The 20777-nt window shown below is 44.1% G+C and overlaps 2 protein-coding genes across 2 annotated transcripts in view; one reads left to right on the forward strand and one right to left on the reverse strand.

The window, feature by feature from the left end:
- The window catches only part of SCFD2 (sec1 family domain containing 2), a 192054-nt gene extending 179381 nt beyond the window's left edge, over window positions 1-12673 (forward strand). Inside the window, exons 7-9 of the mRNA XM_062607120.1 lie at window positions 1327-1461; window positions 6951-7070; window positions 11005-12673. Of these exons, the coding sequence (XP_062463104.1) occupies window positions 1327-1461; window positions 6951-7070; window positions 11005-11097 (348 nt within the window). The 3' untranslated portion in view covers window positions 11098-12673. The remainder of the gene's footprint in view (window positions 1-1326; window positions 1462-6950; window positions 7071-11004) is intronic.
- Window positions 12674-14132: 1459 nt separating this feature from the next.
- On the reverse strand, window positions 14133-18227 carry RASL11B (RAS like family 11 member B). Its single transcript, XM_062607480.1, has 4 exons — window positions 18051-18227; window positions 17904-17960; window positions 16575-16651; window positions 14133-15708 (listed from the first exon to the last, which is right to left on the reverse strand). The coding sequence occupies exons 1-4, from the start codon at window positions 18172-18174 to the stop codon at window positions 15241-15243; spliced, it is 726 nt and encodes a 241-aa protein (XP_062463464.1). The 5' UTR covers window positions 18175-18227; the 3' UTR covers window positions 14133-15240.
- Between the last annotated feature and the right edge of the window lie 2550 nt (window positions 18228-20777).

The following is a 20777-nucleotide window of genomic DNA, read 5'->3' on the forward strand; positions in this document are numbered from 1 at the left end:
GCTGTAATTTGCTTTGTTGGCTCAATTAAAAATTATGCACATGTTGTGAGAAGAGCTGGACGAGTTGTATAAATCTTTGTTGACAGGACTGTATTCAAAAACTGCAAGTTTTCTTTCTCACTGTAAAGTGTTGGGTGAAAAACATTTCTTCAATTACTTCAGAAAATTTTCAAGCCAAGTGGTTTGCTTTTTATTTTCCATCCATTTTTACATTTATCTTGCATGATGTCTCTTGTAGATAATATCTTTACAAAATTAATGAAGTCATACTCAATTGCCTTAAGACATCTAGGGGATGATGTATACCTGGGCTAGTCCCAAAGGAAAGCAAATGTGCTAATCTGAAAGCTGCTAATTTTCTAAGGCTGTTACACTTCCTGAAACAGTTGTGGTTCCATTGCAGTTTGGGCAAAGTTGAAAGCAGCAAAACAAAACTCTATCTGTAAACTGAATAAAGTTGAATTTTCATTAAAGAGCATCTTTCCACAAGTCCCTAACTTTTTTTATTTTAGAAACTTTTTCAGGATGGCAAAGTGGTTTAAACCTTGGTAAGGGAATGGGACAATTTCTAGGCTACTAATTCATATTCAGTCCTGAAGCTTTGTGGACCCCGAAGAGGATGCATGGGGAATTCTTTGGAAGCTGATCTTCCAAGATGCTGACCATTTGTACCTTTATATATTTAGTATGTCCCTAACTTCTCTGAAGCTGAGATACATGATATTGATGGGGTTGTTTGGCCTATTTTTCTCCAGGTTTTCTAGAGGTGAAAGTACTATGTAGAGTGCCCTAGCCATCAAAGCTGAAGGACTAACAGGGGTTTCTTAGCTCTGCTCTCCCATGAGGGACAAACAGGCAGGTTGGCCTCTTCTGAGCCCCTCTGATATGCCTGACAGGCGTGAGTAGTTAATAATCAACCCCTCCTAAAAACCTCTGTTTAGGTGATTGTAAAATCATTACAAAGTGAATAAGATAGGGGTGCATGATGGGCAACAGTGTCATCCCTACTATTAGCCCTTTCTCCAAAAAGATTCCAGAGATACTAGAAGCCCCTTTCATCCTTGCCTGCTTTTACTGATACAATACACATGGCGCAGAGTAAATGTGTGGCTATATTCTAGTCTGTTCAGTTTGATGCTAAGCTGGTGCACACCATTTGTGGTCAAGGTCACAAAGACCACAGTGTTGATAATATTTTAACTGTCTGAATGGTTTCCTTTCCAGGGTGATTATTTTTATTACCTTTCATGGCAATAAAATGTTCAGAAGAGCAGTTGTACCAAGTCTAAGCAGCTTCACTCACAGTGCATTGTTGTTTTTGTGCAGGCTTCTTACAAACCACTGCTGAAACAGGTAGTGGAAGAGATCTGTAATCCTGATCGACCTGATCCTGTTGATATTGAGCATATGTCATCAGGCCTCACTGACCTCCTTAAAACCGGATTTAGCATGTTCATGAAGGTAAGCCAGGCTTCCCAAGCTCATCTGTAAGATTTTCCTGAGGTCATGGCATCAGATGGCTGTAGTTGGTTTTATGTACTTGAGCTGATACTGTTCAGCAGAACCTACAGGGTGGTTAGGAGAGTTAAATGCTTGCAGGGAGGCAGGGAATAGAGGCAGTGTGGCTTTGCTATTGAGAAGTCCTACCTCACATAGCTTTGGATAAGCAAGTGCCAGTTCATATAACCTACCTGGATTTCCAAAAAGCTTTCCACAAGACACTTCATCAAAGCGTTTTAAGGACACCAAGCAGCCTTGAGAGAGGAGAGAAGTATGAACCTTCAGATCTCACAGGGGAGGAAAGTCATCAGGGAAGATCCATATTAAGTGTCTTTTCCATAACTTCATCTTGTTCAAGTTGCACTGTGGAGGAAGGAAGCCTATTAGTCAGAAATTGCTTTCTCTATGCTCTTAGCAGGTTTTAAGACAGTCTTTCTGCAAGAGCTTACTCTGCTTTACAAATTAGCCCATGCTAAGTATTCACTAGATGTCTACAGAGATGAACTGCAGAGTAGCTAGCATGCTGTGCATTCAGCTCTGCCTTACTGCATATCCTGAGTTCTCCATTGAAAACGAACCTGAATTTACATCAAACCACATCAATACCATGGTTATGAATACAGTAAGCTTCTGTACCGTGCCAGGTGTTCTTCCAGTTTTACTTTCTACTTCTCAGCACAGAAGAGGCATCAGCAAACTATTGAGAGTGGACACAAGCTGCAGTGAGGGAAATTCCAACTGGATATAAGGAAAAAACGTCCACCCTAAGAGTGGTTAACTCCAGAGAGGCTGTGGATTCTCCACCTCTGAAGTAACCAAAGGTTGGCCAAGCAAAACCCTGAGCAACCTCATATAATTTTGAAGTTGGCCCTGCTTTGGACAGGGAGGTGGAGTGGAAGAGCTACAAACATCCCTTAAAACCTGAATTGATCTGTGACTCTGTGGTCATAGAAAGGAAAAAAGTTCTGTTTTGTGCAAATACCTGCTAGGCCTGCCATGCATTTAAGGCAGGAGACAAAAAAAGGTTTGACTGTGATACTGGTACTATTCTAGAACATACTATCAGAATAACAAAGTTATTTTTCTGTTCTTTCAGAGGAAGTTCATCTCAAGCACAAAATCAGATGTGATTAAAATCCAGTGCTTGTTTTCAGGAAACTCTGCCCAGTTGAAATAACTTGCAAAATGTATTCAGTTCGGTTCCTAAATGGAAATTCTCAGCTCTTCATAGCTTATGATAAAGCCCTGAGACAGAGGAGGATAGCTATAGAAATAGTGACCCAATGTTCTTTCCATTCATTTATCAGTACTGAAAAAATTCATGCCAACACTCCAAAAATAGTAGAAGAAAACACAAATGTTCCACCATCAAATAAAGTAAACAAGCTTGTGCACACAATCACTTTTTAAATGCTTGGTTTTGTAAGTCTCACAATTGTATTTATTTCATTGCCTGTGGTTATTGCCATTTTTTTAGCAGGAACATAGCTTGTCCTTTTTAAGAAAACAAAATCAAACCAAACAAAACAAAGCAAAACAAAAATGTAAGGAACAGAAATACCCCAGAAGGTCTAAATAGTTAGATGGGGACATTGACACCTTTGGCTAGTTTGAGGGCTGTTCTGTCCTTATTAATTGTGTGCAAGTATCATGTAAGTGTATTATGGCAATATGTACCTGTAAGTACCTGCATCTCTGCTAGTAAGACAAATACACTGCTACATGGAATATGTAGCAGATGAGCAAGTGAATCTTGTGTAGAATGCATAGTCACATACCTCATAAATAATGTGTCCATGCTTGCTCATTTGGTTTGTAGCTGGCTTGCTGGCTTGCTGGTCAGTTATTACTTGGATGAGTTTCTGACCAACCTGTATTTCTTACATAAGAGGATCTTCTTCTCTTACTGCACCATCAGCACAGTAATTATTTCATGAGCTTCCTTATATTTTTATTTCTTCCTCAATGCCTGAATATAAATACCAGCTCACATAAACATGCTTTGGTAAGCAAGAGGCTCAGATGCGTTCATCCAGCACAGACTTTTAAAGGTATCTCTCATCCAGAAATTGTTTCTCTTGCAAATGTGTTTGTTTTGAAGCTAAGGGCAGGTGAAGGGAAAAGGTCTCCCTGCCTCAAGGACTCCTCTTGACTGCTGCTCTAGACCACATGTGGTTTATAATGATCTCAGCTTATTATCATTGATACCAAGTGCCTTGCATGGCAGTCTGGGTTCTGGTGATCAAATGTGTTTTCCTTTTTCCACTTACTCAGCGAAATTAATTGGTTTCTAGTTGGCAAGAATACCAGATGGATTGGTGCTGGTGTCCTGGTTGGCGGAGTTAGCCCTCATGGGACAGTAAAGGTTGTTTCTGCTGGCTTTCCTCAGAGGAAAAGGCTGTTTGTGAGCCATGAGAGCAAACCTGTCCTCCAGCCCCTTCCTGCTTCAGTTTTAGAGTTTTATTGTCCACTGTTATCCTACTTTCCCATCTTATCCTCTCCATCTCCTCCATACAGACACTTACACCAGCAAAGAGCCCTCTAACCACCATCGTCCTGAGGAAATGCAGTATGGTGGGCTCGGAGCTGGAGAGAATGGCCTGATGTCCAGCTGGGACACTCAGGGAATCATGCCTCCTTCTTGCTTTGGACTCCCTCACTTTGATGTAGTGGCTTTACTTTATTCTTTGTTAGTCTTTCTAATTGCCTGAGATAATGGTTCCAATTAATTCATTAAAATTAATGTATTAACATGGCATTTTGAACTGAAAATGAATTTTACTTGAGGATTTTTTGCAAACTTCAGATTTCACAGTAAATGGGATTCAGAGGCCTTGGAAATGTCCCAGGACAGCCAAACTTTAGAAGGGTCCCAGAACACGTTGCTTTTGTTGCAGTCCATTTCAGTTCTTCTGTATTACAGAAGTGAGTTGTGTTTAGCTACATGCAGCCAGTTCCTTCAAAAGACAGAGCCTTGGGTGGCTGTGTTATCAAACAAAAAAATCTTGGCAGAAACTTACATTCTTAACACAGCCAAATATTTTGTACCCAAAGTATTGTCCTCCTTCAAAACACTTGTGCATAGCATAACAAAATTACAGATTCCAGGACCCTTTTCATTGCAATCCTAATTTAATTTAGAGTTTGCATGCCTAATAGTATTTTTAATATGCATTTCTGGAATTTGTGGTTTGAACTTTAGTCTTCTGAAAATAATAAGTTTTATATAGGCACCATGTGTTTGGATCTAGGTTTATTTTGACTGAAGGAAATGATTTGTCAAGACATTTTCTCTTTAGTACTGCCATGAGAGCTTGTGCTTTCTGATTAATATCCTTACACTGGGTGTCCTTTCAGTGTGTCCAGTGTTATGCACGCATGCTTGTCACTTTCTTGTCACTAGAAAAGACATAGAAATAGAGGGCTTATTCACTATCAAGTCTCTGAAGTTCAAGCTCTTTGCTCTTTCTAACTGTACTGTCAGAGCAAACAGCTCCATTTCATTTCATGAAGCTTCTGAATGACCGAAGACTTATGCAAAGACCCAAGGAAAGGAATAAAACACTAATTCATGTATTACCTCAAAGTACCATAGCAGAGCATTTTATCAATTTTTATCTTCACCATCTTTGTGAGCAGTTATTTCTTTAACCTTGTGTCACTGCTTACAGCAATTACAGCATGAAATACTGTGATATTTAACAAGTAATAGTTCTATTTGGACTGCTTTGTAAGTTAATATTTAGATCTTACTCAAACTTCTTATTGTGTTTGTAATAAGAATGGACTTTTTTCCATTTGTGGTTGACACTGTGTTATATGCAGCTAGTAAGAAAAGCAAGAAGTCTGATGTGAAAAAGTGTATAAAGAAAGTCTTTGTAAGCTCTGGTGTATCCATTTAATTGGTCTGTTGGTGTAAATGGAAAATTGCTAAATATCACACCAGAACTGCAGGACACCCTGATGAATTGCAGTATATATGCTATCTGTGCCATCAGCTCAATGAAGATGGCTGGCAAAGTGGGGAAGATTGAGCGAATAGACACCCAATACTCAAATACTCAGCTCACTAATGCATCTATCTAAGGCTTTTTGTACCATTTTCAGACTCCCAGGGCATTTAAGAGCTCCTTGTCTGGGAAGCAGCACTGAGCAGGGAGCCCTCTGTAAACAGTGTCCTGCTAGCCTGGAGAGAGAGCATGCATCTCCCCATGCTTGCTTCAAAGGGAAGAGTCTCTTCTAAAGGTTGCATGTCAGAAAGCCTGACGGAGCTCCAGGATGAAAAGCTGCCCAAAGACTAAATATAGGACAGGCACAGTAAGGAAGAGAAGATCTGTACCCTTAGGAACTGGAGCCACAGGGATCAAAGGTAGCTGCTGTGGTGGTGAAAGCAAAGGAGCTGTGCTCTGCCCAAACACAGGTTAATGACCACTTTCAAGCTGTTGAGTGAATGCTGTTGAAAACCTGCACTTGTGGAAGGGGGGGGGGGGGCAGAGAGTCTAAAAAAGAGCAAATTAAACTCTTCTCATTGTCACTTTTTGAAGCCAGACATTTGGAGTGTTTTATACTCAAAGGTGATGTGATTTCCAATTGCAATGGGCTCCACTGACATCACTCCCAAACACTGGAGCAAAGGCATTGGCAGGGGAGTATTTTATCAAGAAAGAGTTTGCTGTGAAACAGCAAAGTAATCAGACTTCTAAAAGTGTTTGAGAAAAAAATGATGTAAAGAATTACCTTCACATTTAAAATTGAAATGTGGTTTTATAGAGTTTTAACTGAAGTGGAATGTTTGTGCCATTTTAATGATAATTGGGGAAAAATGAAAAAAGTATTTTGTTTGAGCTGAAGTTTCTCTATATTAGTTATAACCTGGTCATAGATGTGTTGAAAACTGTAAAGTGAAACAAGCTAGAAACTGAATTTATACTATAACAGACCCAATTTATTTTCATTGGATGAATTGTGAAGGATTATTCACTGGACTGGTGAAAACACATTACTTGCAATTCTTTCCACTGCTGACCGCAGGCAGGGATTCTAGCATGTTTAGGCTGGACTTTTTGCTTCTGCTGGGTAGTAATTTACCTCTCATTCCTTAAAGCTTCATGCATACGTGTGCATCCAGCCAAGTAATCTCCTCCCACTTTGGGAGAGGGTAGGAAACAATGAAGGAATAGAGGGGAAAGCCCTCAGACCTCACGAGAAACTTCCCTAGGTTTTATTGGAAGCCATGAGGATTCCATTTCCCTGAAAACAGCTCATTAGTTGTAATAGGGCATCAACCCCACTGATTTCCCTCTCAACTGCTACAGAGACCAGCATTCCATGAATATTTCTGAGCTTCCTCATTAGTCTTCCTCCAGCAGCTTAGGGAGCAGATCACTGCTAGTCCATGGATTTGAAGTAGGACAGAGCAACTACAAATAATGCTTTCCTTCATTTTACAGGTGAATCGCCCTCACCCTGGTGATCATCCTCTTCTGATCATCTTTATGGTTGGTGGAGTCACAGTCTCCGAGGTCAAGATGGTGAAGGATCTAGTAGCAACACGCAAACCTGGTACCCAGGTAAAAAGAGCTCTAAATATACAGTTCCTGTGTGAACAAAGACTAAGAAAATTCATCAGATAATGTTCCCTATAGCAATGGTACCAAACCTACACAAAAACCACAGCCACATGGGCAGGAATGGTGTTAGGATTTTGTTGGTGAAACATCTGTAGGCAAGAAGTGTGCAGGCAGCAGAGATCTTTTTTTTTTACATGTTAGAGCAAGCAATAAAACTTCAAACTCAGGTTGGGTAGTCTATAATAGATGGCATTATTCCAAAGGGGCTTTCATCATGTCTCAAAAGATTTGTTTCTTCATGTTCTTTATAAAGCAAAATATTTGATGTCCAAAAGTTTACAGGCTCTCTGGCAGTACATCTACAGGACAGAGTGTAGGGATGCTCAGAAGGAGCTGCCAAGGATCTGGGTACCACCTGGTGGCACCCAGTGGTGATTATCCAGGCAAATCAATTAGCACTGCTGAGGAGCAAAATAAATTAGCCTGAATACAGCTGTACTGTTTCTGGACCAGACCATCTATCTCTGATAGATACCTGACCACTACAGCCCTTAAGTAGCCTGAAGTAGGTGATGTGGAGAGAGCCCCAAGTCTCTGTAGCCTTTGGATGTGCTATTGGCCTTCTGGAAGGGAAGCTTCGGTAGCATCTGTCCATCCACTCTCTGGCAGCAGAACTTGACTACAGCCGCTGTCATCTGAGTGGAGTGGGGAGGGAGAGGAGAAAGATGGATGAGCTCTGGTGGCACCTGAGGTGGTAAATATCATTTAATTGCAGAGGAACAATCAGGTATCTGCTGAGTGCAGATACACAGGGTAATCTAAAAACTGTAGAGAAGTAGAGAAGTGCTGTGCAACCAGCTACTTCATACACTGAACTATGGTTTCCCAGGCGGCTTGTAAACATCTTGTTTTCAGTCCCTATGGAATGCAGTTTTGATTAGTGAGAAATCATTAACAAAATTGAGCCAACCAAAGCCAGAGCAGCCCCTTGGTTTGACATGTGTTTTCCATGTTTTAGTTGTCTTTGTGAAGCAGTCTCAAGCAGTATTTTATAAGGCAGAGCGCCATCTTTTAGTGTTTCTTCCCCATTAGCCTATTGCTAATCCCCCGAAAACAGCAAATGAAATTCTTTCCCCTCGTGGAGGTGGATTGAGTTGTGTCACACTGATGGACAAGTTAATCCACACCCAGAATGTGTTAATACACCCTGAAAGATAAGCAGAGGGTTAACTTGTGAGTTGGTTGCGAACTATGCAGAGAGGCTTTCGGCTGGCTTTCTAGAGGGACTTGAGGCTTGACAGTGGTGACATGGGATCTGGTGTTGCTTTGTTTTGGCTTAACCCTGGCAGCAGGTCACCCTCTGAGGCAGATTCCTAAAGAATTTTAAGCTTTTACTGCATTTTGCCCTTTGTCCAAATGTGCTGTGTTAGAGGTGAAAGGACTTTGGGGGAGAGGTGAGAGGAGGAAGAGAAAGAAGAAAAGCAGTTGTGCAAGTCTCTCATATAGAAAAGAGGTTATGAGTTTGTTGGATTTACCTGGATTTCTGCACTCTAGCTGTGAATGTGTGCCACCTGTTTGGGATTATTCTCTTTTCAAAAGCCAGGCATTTGCCTAACTGGAGCCAGCCTTTAACAGACCTTTTTAGTGGTGTTCAGGCAATCAGGTTCAGGCATCAGAGGAACACTGGCCTCCCAAGTCCCTTCCAGTCAAACAAAGCCGTGACATTTATACTAATTACTGGCCCTTGGAGAAATGGAGAGAGGTGTGGGTGCAAAAGTAAAGAATTGAGGAGAGCAACAGAAAAACTGACAGGGCACACTGATTACTACAGCAGTTGTTTGGAGTTGAAGCAAATGACATTTAAATGTGGAGTGGGAGACACATGTTTGCATCCACAGAACTGCTCTGAATCTCAATATGAATGTCAGTTTTATTTCTCGGGGAGCAGCACAAAGGAATACAATATTTCCTACGTGTATCCTACTTTCAAATAAAGCTATTACCTTTTTTTTCCACTTTAATGAGGAGAGTAAAATACGTAAAAGGGCATGAGTGCATGTTTCACTCTCCCTCCTCCCAGCATACACAACCATCTATGTGGCTGTGGCTGAGGCAGGCAGGCAAGAGAAACCGCTCCAGATGTAACATCAGATGTTAGCTGCATCCTTCCCTGCTGAGGGGGAGCTGCCCATGGCAACACAGTGGGTTAGGATGGGAGCTCCTGGCTCCCCCACCTCAGCTGCTGTCAGGAGGGGTAGCACTTCAGGTGAAGCATCAAAGACAAGCGTGCTGTGCTGAACAAGGAGAAGGTCTGCAAAGGAGGTACGCTGTCCTGAAAAGACCAGCCTGGAGAAGAGATGGGCATTACTTTTCTGTGCAATTCCCCCATTCTCTGTAAAAATGAAGGAACAAATATTCACATTCATCCCCCTCAATGAGCCCAGATATACTGGGCTGTACAGAGATACTGGGGGGAAAGAGACGAAGTCCCACTGTATTTATCTGCATCCTTGCTCAGATGTTAAAGTTGCAGATCTCATTTTTCTCTCTGGACTTGTTATTAGTTGCACAAATCCCCTCAGGGTTCAGTGGTGGAACTCCAAAAAGAAATTGCTTTTATCTGGCAGTGGCTATTGTTGATGTTTGGCTTGTACGCCCAGAAAACTTTGGTAACATGTCCCCTCGTGTTTTTCAGACTTAAGCTGCGTGATAACAAGATGAGCACATACTGTGCTTAGTCTCATTCTCATGTAACATAAGTAAGACAATGTCAGCCTTTGGCATCTGCAAATTACAGAGTTTTTTAGCCTTAGGAAGAAGAAGAGATAATCAGTGTCAGTTTGCCACAGATTGTGTGGGAGGACAAGGGAAGAAGTGGGGGGAAGACTATCAGCAGTACAGAAGGGATCCTTTCATTATTTGAAATGAAAAGATGAAAGAACGACAAAAAAAGTTGAAATGCAGCACTATCACACATTGAAGCCGCATGATGAAGAGCACTAGTTTGATAGCTGCTGCAGGAAATGTATAGACAGGCATACTCAGTTATTGATGCTTGTGCTTCCTCTCCTCAGATTTGCACTGAAGAAGCAAATTAATTTTCAAGTGGGTTTGTAAAATAAATTTTCCCCCTACATCCCTGCCTTCAGTCCTGACCCTACAGACACTGCTGAACTTGAGGCTTTGCCAGAGCAGTGTCCTACAACTTCAGCCCTGGCTTAGCTCCACTCAGCAAGAGCATACACACTCGCTCCTGGCTTTGCAGTGCAGATAAGCCTTCACCTTAGGCACCTGCATACTGGTTTTCACTGAATTAAAACAGGTACCTGAATGTAGCAGGATGCATATCATGGTTGTAGCGAGCAACAGTTCCATTCATCAGACCCATCTTGGATTAAAAATTTGAACGAACAATAGCAATAGCATCCCCACCGTGCTCAAGGTTGAGCATTGATTCTGTTGTGCAGAACAGCCTGTGCCTGGTCCTGAGTGATTTTTGAACAGGGACTGTGGCTCCCCGCAGCAGGCTGGCAGCACTCCTGTGCTGCTCACCTTACCTTCAACTGGGAGGAAACAGCTTTGACTCAAATCTGTGCTGTAGGAGGGGAAACCCCTGCTTCATCAGCTGGTGCCTCAGTAAACACAATGGCAGTCACAACAAATCACCGGGTAAGATGTTTGTAGAAATGTGTCAAAGCACACATTCATTAAGAGTACACTGCTACCAGTCATTATGATCCTTAAAGTGATTTAACTACAGTTATTAGCGAGCAGACAGTTTCACTGAGCAAGTTGTATTGCCCTGTCAGTAAACACCAGAAACACACAGCATGCCTAGTGCTGGGTGAAGCAAACACCTCATATCCACAGCTCATTAGGACTGCAATCAGTCTTGGTCCCCTTGTTTTGACTTGTTTCTTGTTCCCCCTTTCAGGTAATGGTGCTCTCCTCTGCTCTCCTGACTCCACGTAGTACTATTGAGTTGTTATTTGCCACAGACCGTCTCCAGCTTCATAGTGATATTTGATGGGGAAAGATCTGTGGAGAAGATGAGTGAGGGCCTCAGCTGGAAGCATCAAATCCCTGGTCTATCACTGTTCCTGATAGCCCTACAAAATATGGCATGTGCCCTGCTGTAGTTATGGCTCCAGCTGAAACAGCTGGGTATCTGGCTGCAAAGGAACATGCACAGCTCACAGGCAGCTCTTCAAAACGATCCACAACTCCCCCCTCCTTAACAATAGCACCATACAGTGCTGAATCACCCCAGCCCCTCTTGGCATGGTGAAGATGATCACTTGTCATAATTCCCTAGAAAATGAGAGGCTGAGAACCAGGTGATGATGAATTTGCACTCCCCAAGCAGTACTTCTTTTTATCTGGAGTATTCCTGATGATTTCACGGGCGTTGCTTATGGAGGGACTGAAATGCTGCTGAGGGAGTGAAAGGCCAGCAAAATCCACCCTCTCTGTCATGCTACCATGCAAAACACGTGTGCCTTACACAGGGTTAACAGCCTCTGCTCGTACTTTGTCCTGCACCCTGAAGAGGTGATGGAGCGCAGCCCTGATTTAGCTGGCAGAGCAGCTCCCAGTCCGGTGGTGCTCTCCTGGCAGGACTGGTCAAGGCAGAGAAGCAGAGGGCTGTACCCAAGGGCTGCGTTGAGTGGCTGCTTCTCTCTCAGGTTCCTGTTTCCTGCTCTAGTTTCTCAACCCACAGTCGCAGGAGAAAAGGCTGTTTCTGATGGCACACTTCTCTGTAGGTTTATGCAGGAAGACATATGGGCTGTGGTGGTTTGATAATAACCCTGGAAGATTCCTCCCCTCATATGCATTTAGAAAAGAAAAAGAGAGAAAAAAAGAAGCACGATCCCATTTCCAAGAGGCCGCAGCACAGATTCTGTCTTGAGCTAGATTTCTGAGCAGCAAGATTAGAAAACAGCTTTTGTTTTTAATTTATGATCACAAAAGAGCCGCTATCAAATTCAGTTATGTAATTTCTCTTTATAAAACTTTGCTGCAATCTGTGATAAAAAAGCAGCAGCCAGTAGAGACTGTGATTGCCCATAGCACCAAGCCTTCCAAGTTGCAGTGTAAAATGGTGGAGCTCTAAAGCTGCATCCTCTTGCTTCACCCAAAGGGTGCTAAGACTGCAGCTTACACTGAGATGAGAAATTGTAAGTGACATTCAGTCTATCAGAGCATTCTTTATTATGCCAAAGGAGTAGATTAAATGGGAAGCAGCTTTTTAACCTTCGTTCATTGGTTAGGACAAGTTCTCCTAAATGTTTTTAATAGTCTTCAGAAAAGGGCACATTTTGATTTAAATTCACTTTTGGGTGGCTGGGTGGAAACAATGGACCAATTATAAAGCATGGACAATGTCGCCTCTATGGAAATTTATAAGAATGGCTATAGAATAGAACTTTGTGCTATAAAAAATGAGAATTATTATGAGATTGCAATGTTAAAAGCTCAAGAAATAGTTTGAACGGAGCAACTGAAAGCAAATAATCAGCCTCTTTTTCTGTCTTCTGTACTGTTTAATCTTAGAATATAGATGTTTTGTAAATTCTGTAATCAATAAAGCAATGATCTTACAATGCCAAACCTCATCCATCTTCTCTCCTAGTACGCAGAGTTACACATGCCAGGACTGCATGTTCCTGCAACCCCTTTTTCTTTTGCTTTATTTGTTTGCCCCAGAGAACCAAGACCTTTTGCCTTGGGCTGGCAGCAGAAAGGCTCCCTTACATGCAGTGGCCGTTGCTGGTCAGTGAGTTCAGCTACTCACACCTGAGATGCTGCTGATACTTTCTGGTGATAATGGAAGCTGGCATTGGTGGTCTTCTCTCCCTCACGTGTCTCATCAGATGCTCTGGGGTTTCTGACTTGGCCATCTAAGGGCATGCTGTATGGGATAGTGAGAAGGGGGGGGGAGTGTAACTGTAAGCAGACACTGGTGCTCTTGTACTTCCTCTGACTGAGGCAGAAACTAGTGTTCCAGCCCCCCACACACACTTTGCAGGAATCTTTTCAGCCAGTGGGGCCACAGCTGAAATGGCAATGGATTCTGGGGACTCGACCATCCTCTTGTACTCAAGCAGCTGAAGAGGGAAGATGGTCACAAAAGCCTGGAGCTGAGTCTTGCCAGTGGCCCTAGTGTAATAGCTGCTTATTTGTAAGAAATAGCTGTGGCAGCTACACATAGCCTGTGCTCCAGGAAAAGGCTGGGGGGTGTGCTGATCAGATGAGTAGGAGCAGCACAGAAGCCACTTCACTTAGGCAGGTTCAGGACCACAGCAAGGAGTGCCAAAGTCCTCTGCATGTGGCACTAAGTGATACTCAAAAGATAGGAAGAGAAAACACAAAGCCACCTTTGACAAGCGGCTTTTCTACTGTATTAATAAGCTATGCAGTATTTGGTGATTTAATAAGCCCAGATGGGAAAAGCAAACTCAGCTTTATTTGCAAGTCTGATCCTAAACCACTTGGCTAGGAACTCATGCTCAGAAAGATGATCAGCAGCAGCACCTTGTCAGGGTTTCCCTGCACCAGGTATTACAGCTGTGTGCTAACCAGGTGAGCCCATGTGCAGCAGCCACCCTAGTCCCAGCACACACATCCTCCTCAGGGTCTTAGTAATAAAATAATTGAAGACTTGCACTCTGATTAAGTTCCGCGTTGTGATACAGCTCAATACATAAAGTTGGGGCTTTTTTGGTTTGTTGTTTTTTTTTTGTTTTGAGAAAGTAGCAGTCACTTGGAAGATTTAGCGTTCTTTCAGACTTTGACCTACCTCACACCATTCCTTTCTCACTGGAGTGGGTGTGTTTGACAAGGGGAAATGAAGAATCCCATTTTAGTTTGAAATCTCTGCCTCATTCAGTTCCTGTCCTACAAGGATTTCTTAAAAGGAAGTTGTAAAGCTGTTGTGAGAGCTCCCCCCCTGTGGTTTATGCTAATATACATTAACTACCTTGAGAAAGCTCTAGCTTTGTCTCAACATTTCAGTGGCCATTGCCCATTGCTTCTCACACACACAGAACACACAAGAAAAGATGCAATTCAAAAGTTTAATATTGAACCAGGCAGTAAGAATGAAAAGTTCACTCCCTAGGAGGAGTAACTGTACACAAAATAAATAAGTTACAGTTTAAACAAAAGCACAACCGGCTTTTTAAAGTGCATGTGTATAAGGCCCTCAGGCTTTGAACTCCATTGGCTCAATGTAAAAAAGTGTGTGTGTGTATATATATAAATCTGCCACATGTTTAAGGATGAAGACAGACTGGCTCAGCTCAGAATATGCCACCAGCTTCATCGCCTGGAGCCAGATGTGCTTCACACCGCACTGAATCACAGCCACATTCCTTCTGTGCCTATTGCACACGGGAGAGAGAAGAGAGGTGTCTTAGACTGACAGCTATAATGGACTCCACCTCCACACTCATTCCTCAAAAGCTCCAAGTTGAATCATTTTAGTCTGTAAAATCCACAAGTTATTTGTAAGTAGGTATGTTTACACCCTCTGCACAATAGTTTTGCATACAAAGAAATCTCATCAAGTTGTCAGCAATACCATAGCTAGTAAAAAAATAAAGGACCATTGTTTACAGTCTTGATACCCAGTCCTATCCACTTATTTTACACTTATTTTTACAGAGCAATTTCATGTTTGCTTATTTGTTTTGAGATAAACAGTTCTGCTGTGCAATGAAATTAAACAGATGCATCATGCTGTCCTTCATCCATGGAAAAACAAGACTCAAGTGGTTACTTCTTAACAGTGAACTGCAGGGTGTTTCCCTGCTCAAGTACAGGTTGAGTTACAGCTAAAAAGGTTGCTTCTGCACAAATGAAAGCCAAAGCTGTATGACTGAATAAAAGCAAACTGAAAGCTTGTTTCATTTACTGACAAGTTCCTTTTCCATTTGAAAATACTCATTCTCCAAGTCACATCCTAGAACTATTTCAAGAGTTTTTGTTTTTTTTTTTTCCTTTTCCAATCTGTGACTACTTAAGCAAATGCTTAAAAACTCCTATAGCCATGCAAAAGAGTACTTGAACCATCCGTCTTTCACAATGCCTTGGACTCTAGACGTGCCAGTGTTAAACACCCCAGGTTTCAGTCTTGGGCTAAGCGCTGGGAAGACCAGAGTCTCTGCTGTCAAACAGAAGTGACAGTCCTCACTTTGGCAGACAAAGCTTGCTTAAACCTTCTTTTCAGATCCTGCATGTTGGGTGATTTTGGCCGCGGAATAAGAGAGGTTCTCCTTCTCTCAGGGGTGCTGGTTGTTTGCTGCCTATTGACTTCTTTACAGAGGAGATGGAAGGCATTGAAGACATTGTTATAGTTTTCACTGACAGATACTTCATAGAAAGTACAGCCCAGCATGTTGGCCAGCTGAAGTCCCTGCTGAGGCTCCACCTCTTTGATGTGCAAGAGATCAGCTTTGTTTGCAACAACGACAACAGGGACTGTGTTTCCTGGATGCAGCTGTCGAATATGATGGTAAAGGTGACTGAGTAGTTCATAGCTTTTACAGTCTGTGATGGAGAAGACTATCACCAGGGCATCTGCCCAGCGAATGCATCTGTTCAGCTGCTCATTACAATCCAGACTGTGTTCATGGATCTGAAAAATGAATGGTCTCAAATTAGATAGATGATGTCATAAAAGATTAAAGGTATTTGTCTTTAGGAGTCTGTGAAGCCGAATAGCTTTTTACAGCTTCAGACATATATATTTGCATTTCACATTGTAAGTACAAGCTTAATCTGAGCATCGTGAATAAATGCGTATGTTGATTCAGCTGCAAAAAGCTGGAATTTAACACTGGTGTTTGCTATACTCAAATGGAAAATTGACCTGAGTAGTTCTGCATGCAGAGAAAGACTTTGTAGTTCCATAGAATGGGAAATTAACTGGCTAGACAGTAAGTCTGGGGAAGCAAAGATATGAGCTGGAAGCATTTAGACCTGGAGTGTTGCCCAGTTCAAAAAAGGCAACAATCCAGCATTACTCAGGTCTATACATCCATAACTTTAACTTGTGACATGCTAATGAGCACAGCCACAATACAGACTTCACTTTGTCACGCACATTTATGAAGCTTGCGGGGCAGTGATCATGACATTTTCTTCTACGTGCACTGTATATGCACAGAATTGTTTCTGGGTTTATGTCCAATGCTCCCAATATACAGGAACAAGACACTCCAGTACTTCAGCCTCTCAGAAGTAATGGCCTTCCAATGTACAAACAATTCATCGAAACAGTGAGTTGCTTTCTTTTACTACCAACACACTACAGGCACCCAACACATCTGGCTTGGCTGGCTAAAACACAGGTTACCACCTCTCCCACACAGAACACCGAACTCTGAAATGGACAGCAAAATACTTCCTAGAAGGACCATAACAAGATGGTTATGTGCAGAGACACACAAGCAGACAAACTCAGAGCTGCTCTGGTAAACTGCTTGGCTGCATCTAGCTCACCTGAACTCCCGGAGTATCTTGCACTTGAATAGCCACCATCTCTCCATCTATCTGGATGTGCCTGCTGTAGAGATTACCTGACAAGAACACCAACAGGTTCACAAATACAGCCAGCACTCTAAAGACATAAGTTGCTTCTGCTGCCCATTAGTTGGGTAGGGAAAGTTGTATCACTATTTATGACACAAGGAACCAGTGCTGCAAGCTTTTCGTATGTAACAGCCCATAAATTTATGGCTTTACTAGAAGCCTGGGATTGGATCTTGCATTGACTTTTTTGGAAGCTTGGCATTTAATAATGTGCAACCTGGGACTTAAACACTTCTTTAAGACTGTCTTAGCTTAGATAAAGGTAAGTGTGCAAAATAACCAGCTTTTAATACAGAAAATCAGTTTGCTTTTCATTTATTATTTCCATGCTTTAGTGAAGCTCTCTGCTGGCTGGCCTGTAAGATTTGTTGGGGTGTGTGTGTTTAGTTTTTTCAAGTAACTTCCTCAACAGATGGGTGTATGTTTTACATTCACATTAGTTTAGACTTCCTGCTGCATTACACTCCAGCATTATGCCTATTAAGCTAGTACTGTCCAGATCATATAGCTGCTGGCATTCAGCTTGCCAAGAATGCAGTATTAGGTTTGGAGAATGCTTTCATATTTTAGCTAAAGGACTTCAAAGAGGGACATTTTCACATACGAAGTAAGGCCTGTCAGAGACCACAGTGAAACACAGAGCTAGTGGGGCTGCGATCACAGTGTGTTTGCTGTGGTGGATATGCACCTTCCCATGTGCTGCCAGAGCTGCCCAGGGCACAGATTTTAAGTGAGCAGCCAGCCTTGGAACAGCTTGGGGGTTAGCGCACCTACAGCCCCAACATCTTTCAGCTCTTCCTTTCACACTTGGGACCTGGCTTAGGGCTAGGTTGAATACTTTAACTTCCAGGATGGAGCTCACTGTGAGGGTAGTGAGGCATTGGCACAGGGTGCCCAGGCAAGCTCTGGCTGCCCCATCCATGGCAGTATTCAAGATCAGGGTGGACGGGGCTTGGAACAACCTGGTATAGTGGAAATTGCCCCCGTCCATGTCAGGGGGACTGGAACTGGGTGATCTTAAGGTCCCTCGCAACCCAACCCATTCAGTGATTCCATGCCTTGCACCCCCAGCTCTCCAACCCGTGTACCCCCGAGCGGCTCTGGGGTAGAAAGCCACCAGCGGGGCAGAGGCTGGGGCGCCGCTCTCCCTCCTCCCAGTAGACTTCCCCCTTCGCGGCCGCGGAGACCCCGATCCCCACGGCTCCCGGCGGGAACCACGCCACCCCTCCGCCTGCCTACCTGCGTTCCGCTCGTAGTCGCCGATGAACCGCCGGGTGAGGAACCGCACCACGAGCGCTGCGGGCAGGCACAGACAGCCGTTAGCCGCGCTCCACCGCCCCTCGCAGCCCCCCGCCGCCCCTCCAACACCGCCGCCGCCGCCCTCACCTGTCTTGCCCACGCCGCTGCCCCCCACCACCGCGATCTTGACGAGGCGGGGCCGTGCGGACGGGCAGCCGTCCCCGCCGGGCGCGCACTCGCCGATGGTGCACATGCTCTGCGTCAGGCGCATCGCCGCTCCGCGCCCGCCACGCCGCCCCGCGCCCGCCGCCGCCACCGCCGTTTTCTCCTCCCCGCCCGCGACACAAGCCCCGCCCCTTCTCAGGCAGACCAATCAACGCGCCCGGCCTCGCACCCACACCCCCCCCCCCGCAAGCTCCGCCCCACGCCCCACCGCGCTGAGGGTGTGAGCGGCCGCGGGCGGAGCGGTGAGGGCTGGCCGCGGCCCCGCGCTCCTGGCCGTGAGGAGAAGCCTGGGGACGCTGTGAGACCTGCCGGCTCCTGGAGCGCCTCCAGCCGTTAACGGCGGCCGGCCGAGCCGTTAACCCGACCTCGGCGCCTCCCGCCAGGCTGACACAAACGCAGGCAGCGTGTGTAAGGCTCAGTCCTCTGGCCGGGGGCACGTCAGCCTTGCAGCCCCGTAGGGCCGGGGGTCGGCTTGTGCACGAGCGGCGTCCCACACTGCACCCACATCCTCAAAACTCGCCTTTCCTTCCCTTTTGCTTTCCCTTCCCTTTCCCTTCTTCCCTCCCTTCCACTTCCCTTCCAGCCCTGGCAAAGCCTTTCAACTAACCACCCAGAGCAGGAGCCGACTGAAACCAGAACGGCTGCAACTGCAGCAGAAAGAATTGCAAGCAAGAGACGAGGCTGGGGTAGGTCTGTGCCTGCTGAGTTCGGTTATAACGCACAGAAACGGGAAAAATGGAGTAAAACATGGATGTGAGAACGGGTAAAGACACAGCAGACGATGATGGCAAGTGGGGGGAAATACACAGGAGAGGTGGGCGGGGAGCGAAGGAAGGTACCCGCCGGGGAGCAGTTGCAACACTTGCCGGTATGAGCAAGGAGCCTGAGCTCAAAATGGAGGAGTAAAACCTGAGCGCCCCCCAAACAAAGAGTGATAGGAGAGTGGTGACGGAGCGGGATAAAACCACCCTCCTGTTCAGGAAAGACAGACCTCATAGTAAAGGCCACTGGGTAACACTGAGTGCTAATCACACACACAAAAAGCAGTAGACCCGGTTTGTGGCTCAAAACCACAGCAGAGGCAGGGTTAAAGAGGGTCGGGGTAGAACTGGGAGCCTGATGATGTGACTTAGGCCGAAGGTGGTCACCATCGCAGCAAACCTGCGTTTGTGCAGAGCTCTCTATAAGCTGCAGAGCTACTTTTGCAAATGAAGAAAGATACCTGGAATATAATGAAACACACTGCTGCTCCTGCAGTAGTGCTGCTTTCCCAGATAGGAAGGTGAGAGCAGAGTCTTATGAATGATGCCTGGAGCTGAGCAGCACTGGGTACAATAGAGAAGAAACCCTGTTTGACAGTCAGTGTCAGCAGGTGATGGTGATTTAGCAGGGAGTATATTGTAAGGCTAGCAAGGTCATAGGGGAAAATGATTTTCATAGATGCAGTTGAAAATGAATAGATGGGTACAGCATAGATTTATAAAAAGGCATTCCAAGTCAAAAGGGGACAGAGTAAGAGACCTAATCAGAAGAAAATCAACAAGGCTGAAGGACTCAAGGACTTGAATACAAAGGAAAGACTTCTTTCATGCCGGGGCAGCAGAAATTATCTGGATGTTGCATCTTAAGCAAAGGGAAAGGGTTTCATAGAAGATCTCCTGGCAGCTTGGTAACTAAGGTCACTGGAAATAGAAACCTACATGTAACAGTGAGGAGGATCACTCTCCCAAGAAAGTTTCGTCTTCAAGGTGAGGAAATAACAGAAGATAGATAATGGCATCCAGAAGCAGTTACTTCAGCCAGGGAAAAAGAAAAGGGCTGTCATGCAGTGGGAAGAGCATACAGATTGAAGGAAGCCTGGCAATATTTACCAAACCAAGAAGCACTTTGCTTCCACTTTTAATAAAGATGATTATGTGAAAGATGGGAGCAGAAGGAAGATGAGTAATGGGAAGAAAATCATAGGTAATTACTGCAGTAGGGAAAAACGATCTCATAGAGAATGAAGGTGGGCCATGTGTGTGGAGACGAGGGTGAAAGGAGCAAGAAGTTTTACTGCAGCACTCAAAATATTCTGGAATACTTGCATTAAAGACACAGAGGGAAATAATTTACAATAATTAGGAAAAATTCTGGAGGAAAGAATGATTAAAGATACGGGAATAAATGGGATAAAATGAAGTATACGATTACATGAGATGTTGCTTCAGCATGATATCTTTCTCTGATACAACTTTGTTTCCCTTTTCCTTAAAGAAAGGAAATGTGGTAGATGTAATCTATGGGATGCCAGTAATACCTGATACTGCCCAGACAGGAAATGGATATTAAGGCAGAAGAATGTGGGGATCAGGAGACAACAACAGAGGGGTGTTTTATACAGGAAGTGTCAGACAGAAGGAAAGTTGCTCTGTGGAATTCATCAAGGCTGCTATTGTCCTTCATATTTTTATTGTGTTGGTGTCACTGAGAACATGAGCTGGGGAACATTATCAATTCAAACATGGGTGGGACTAGTCTTTAGGAGATCCTGCATGCCTCCCAGAACTGGTTTAATGAAAATATAACTAAATTCAATAATACTAATGACATGCAGAAATTAATCACAAAAATGTCTGCCACTGACTATGAGATCAGCATTTGGAAAAG

Source organism: Pezoporus occidentalis, unplaced genomic scaffold (genome assembly GCF_034315485.1).
Source record: "Pezoporus occidentalis ecotype Australia unplaced genomic scaffold, CSIRO_AGI_Poc_V1 ctg1, whole genome shotgun sequence".
NCBI classification, from domain to species: Eukaryota; Metazoa; Chordata; class Aves; order Psittaciformes; family Psittacidae; genus Pezoporus; species Pezoporus occidentalis.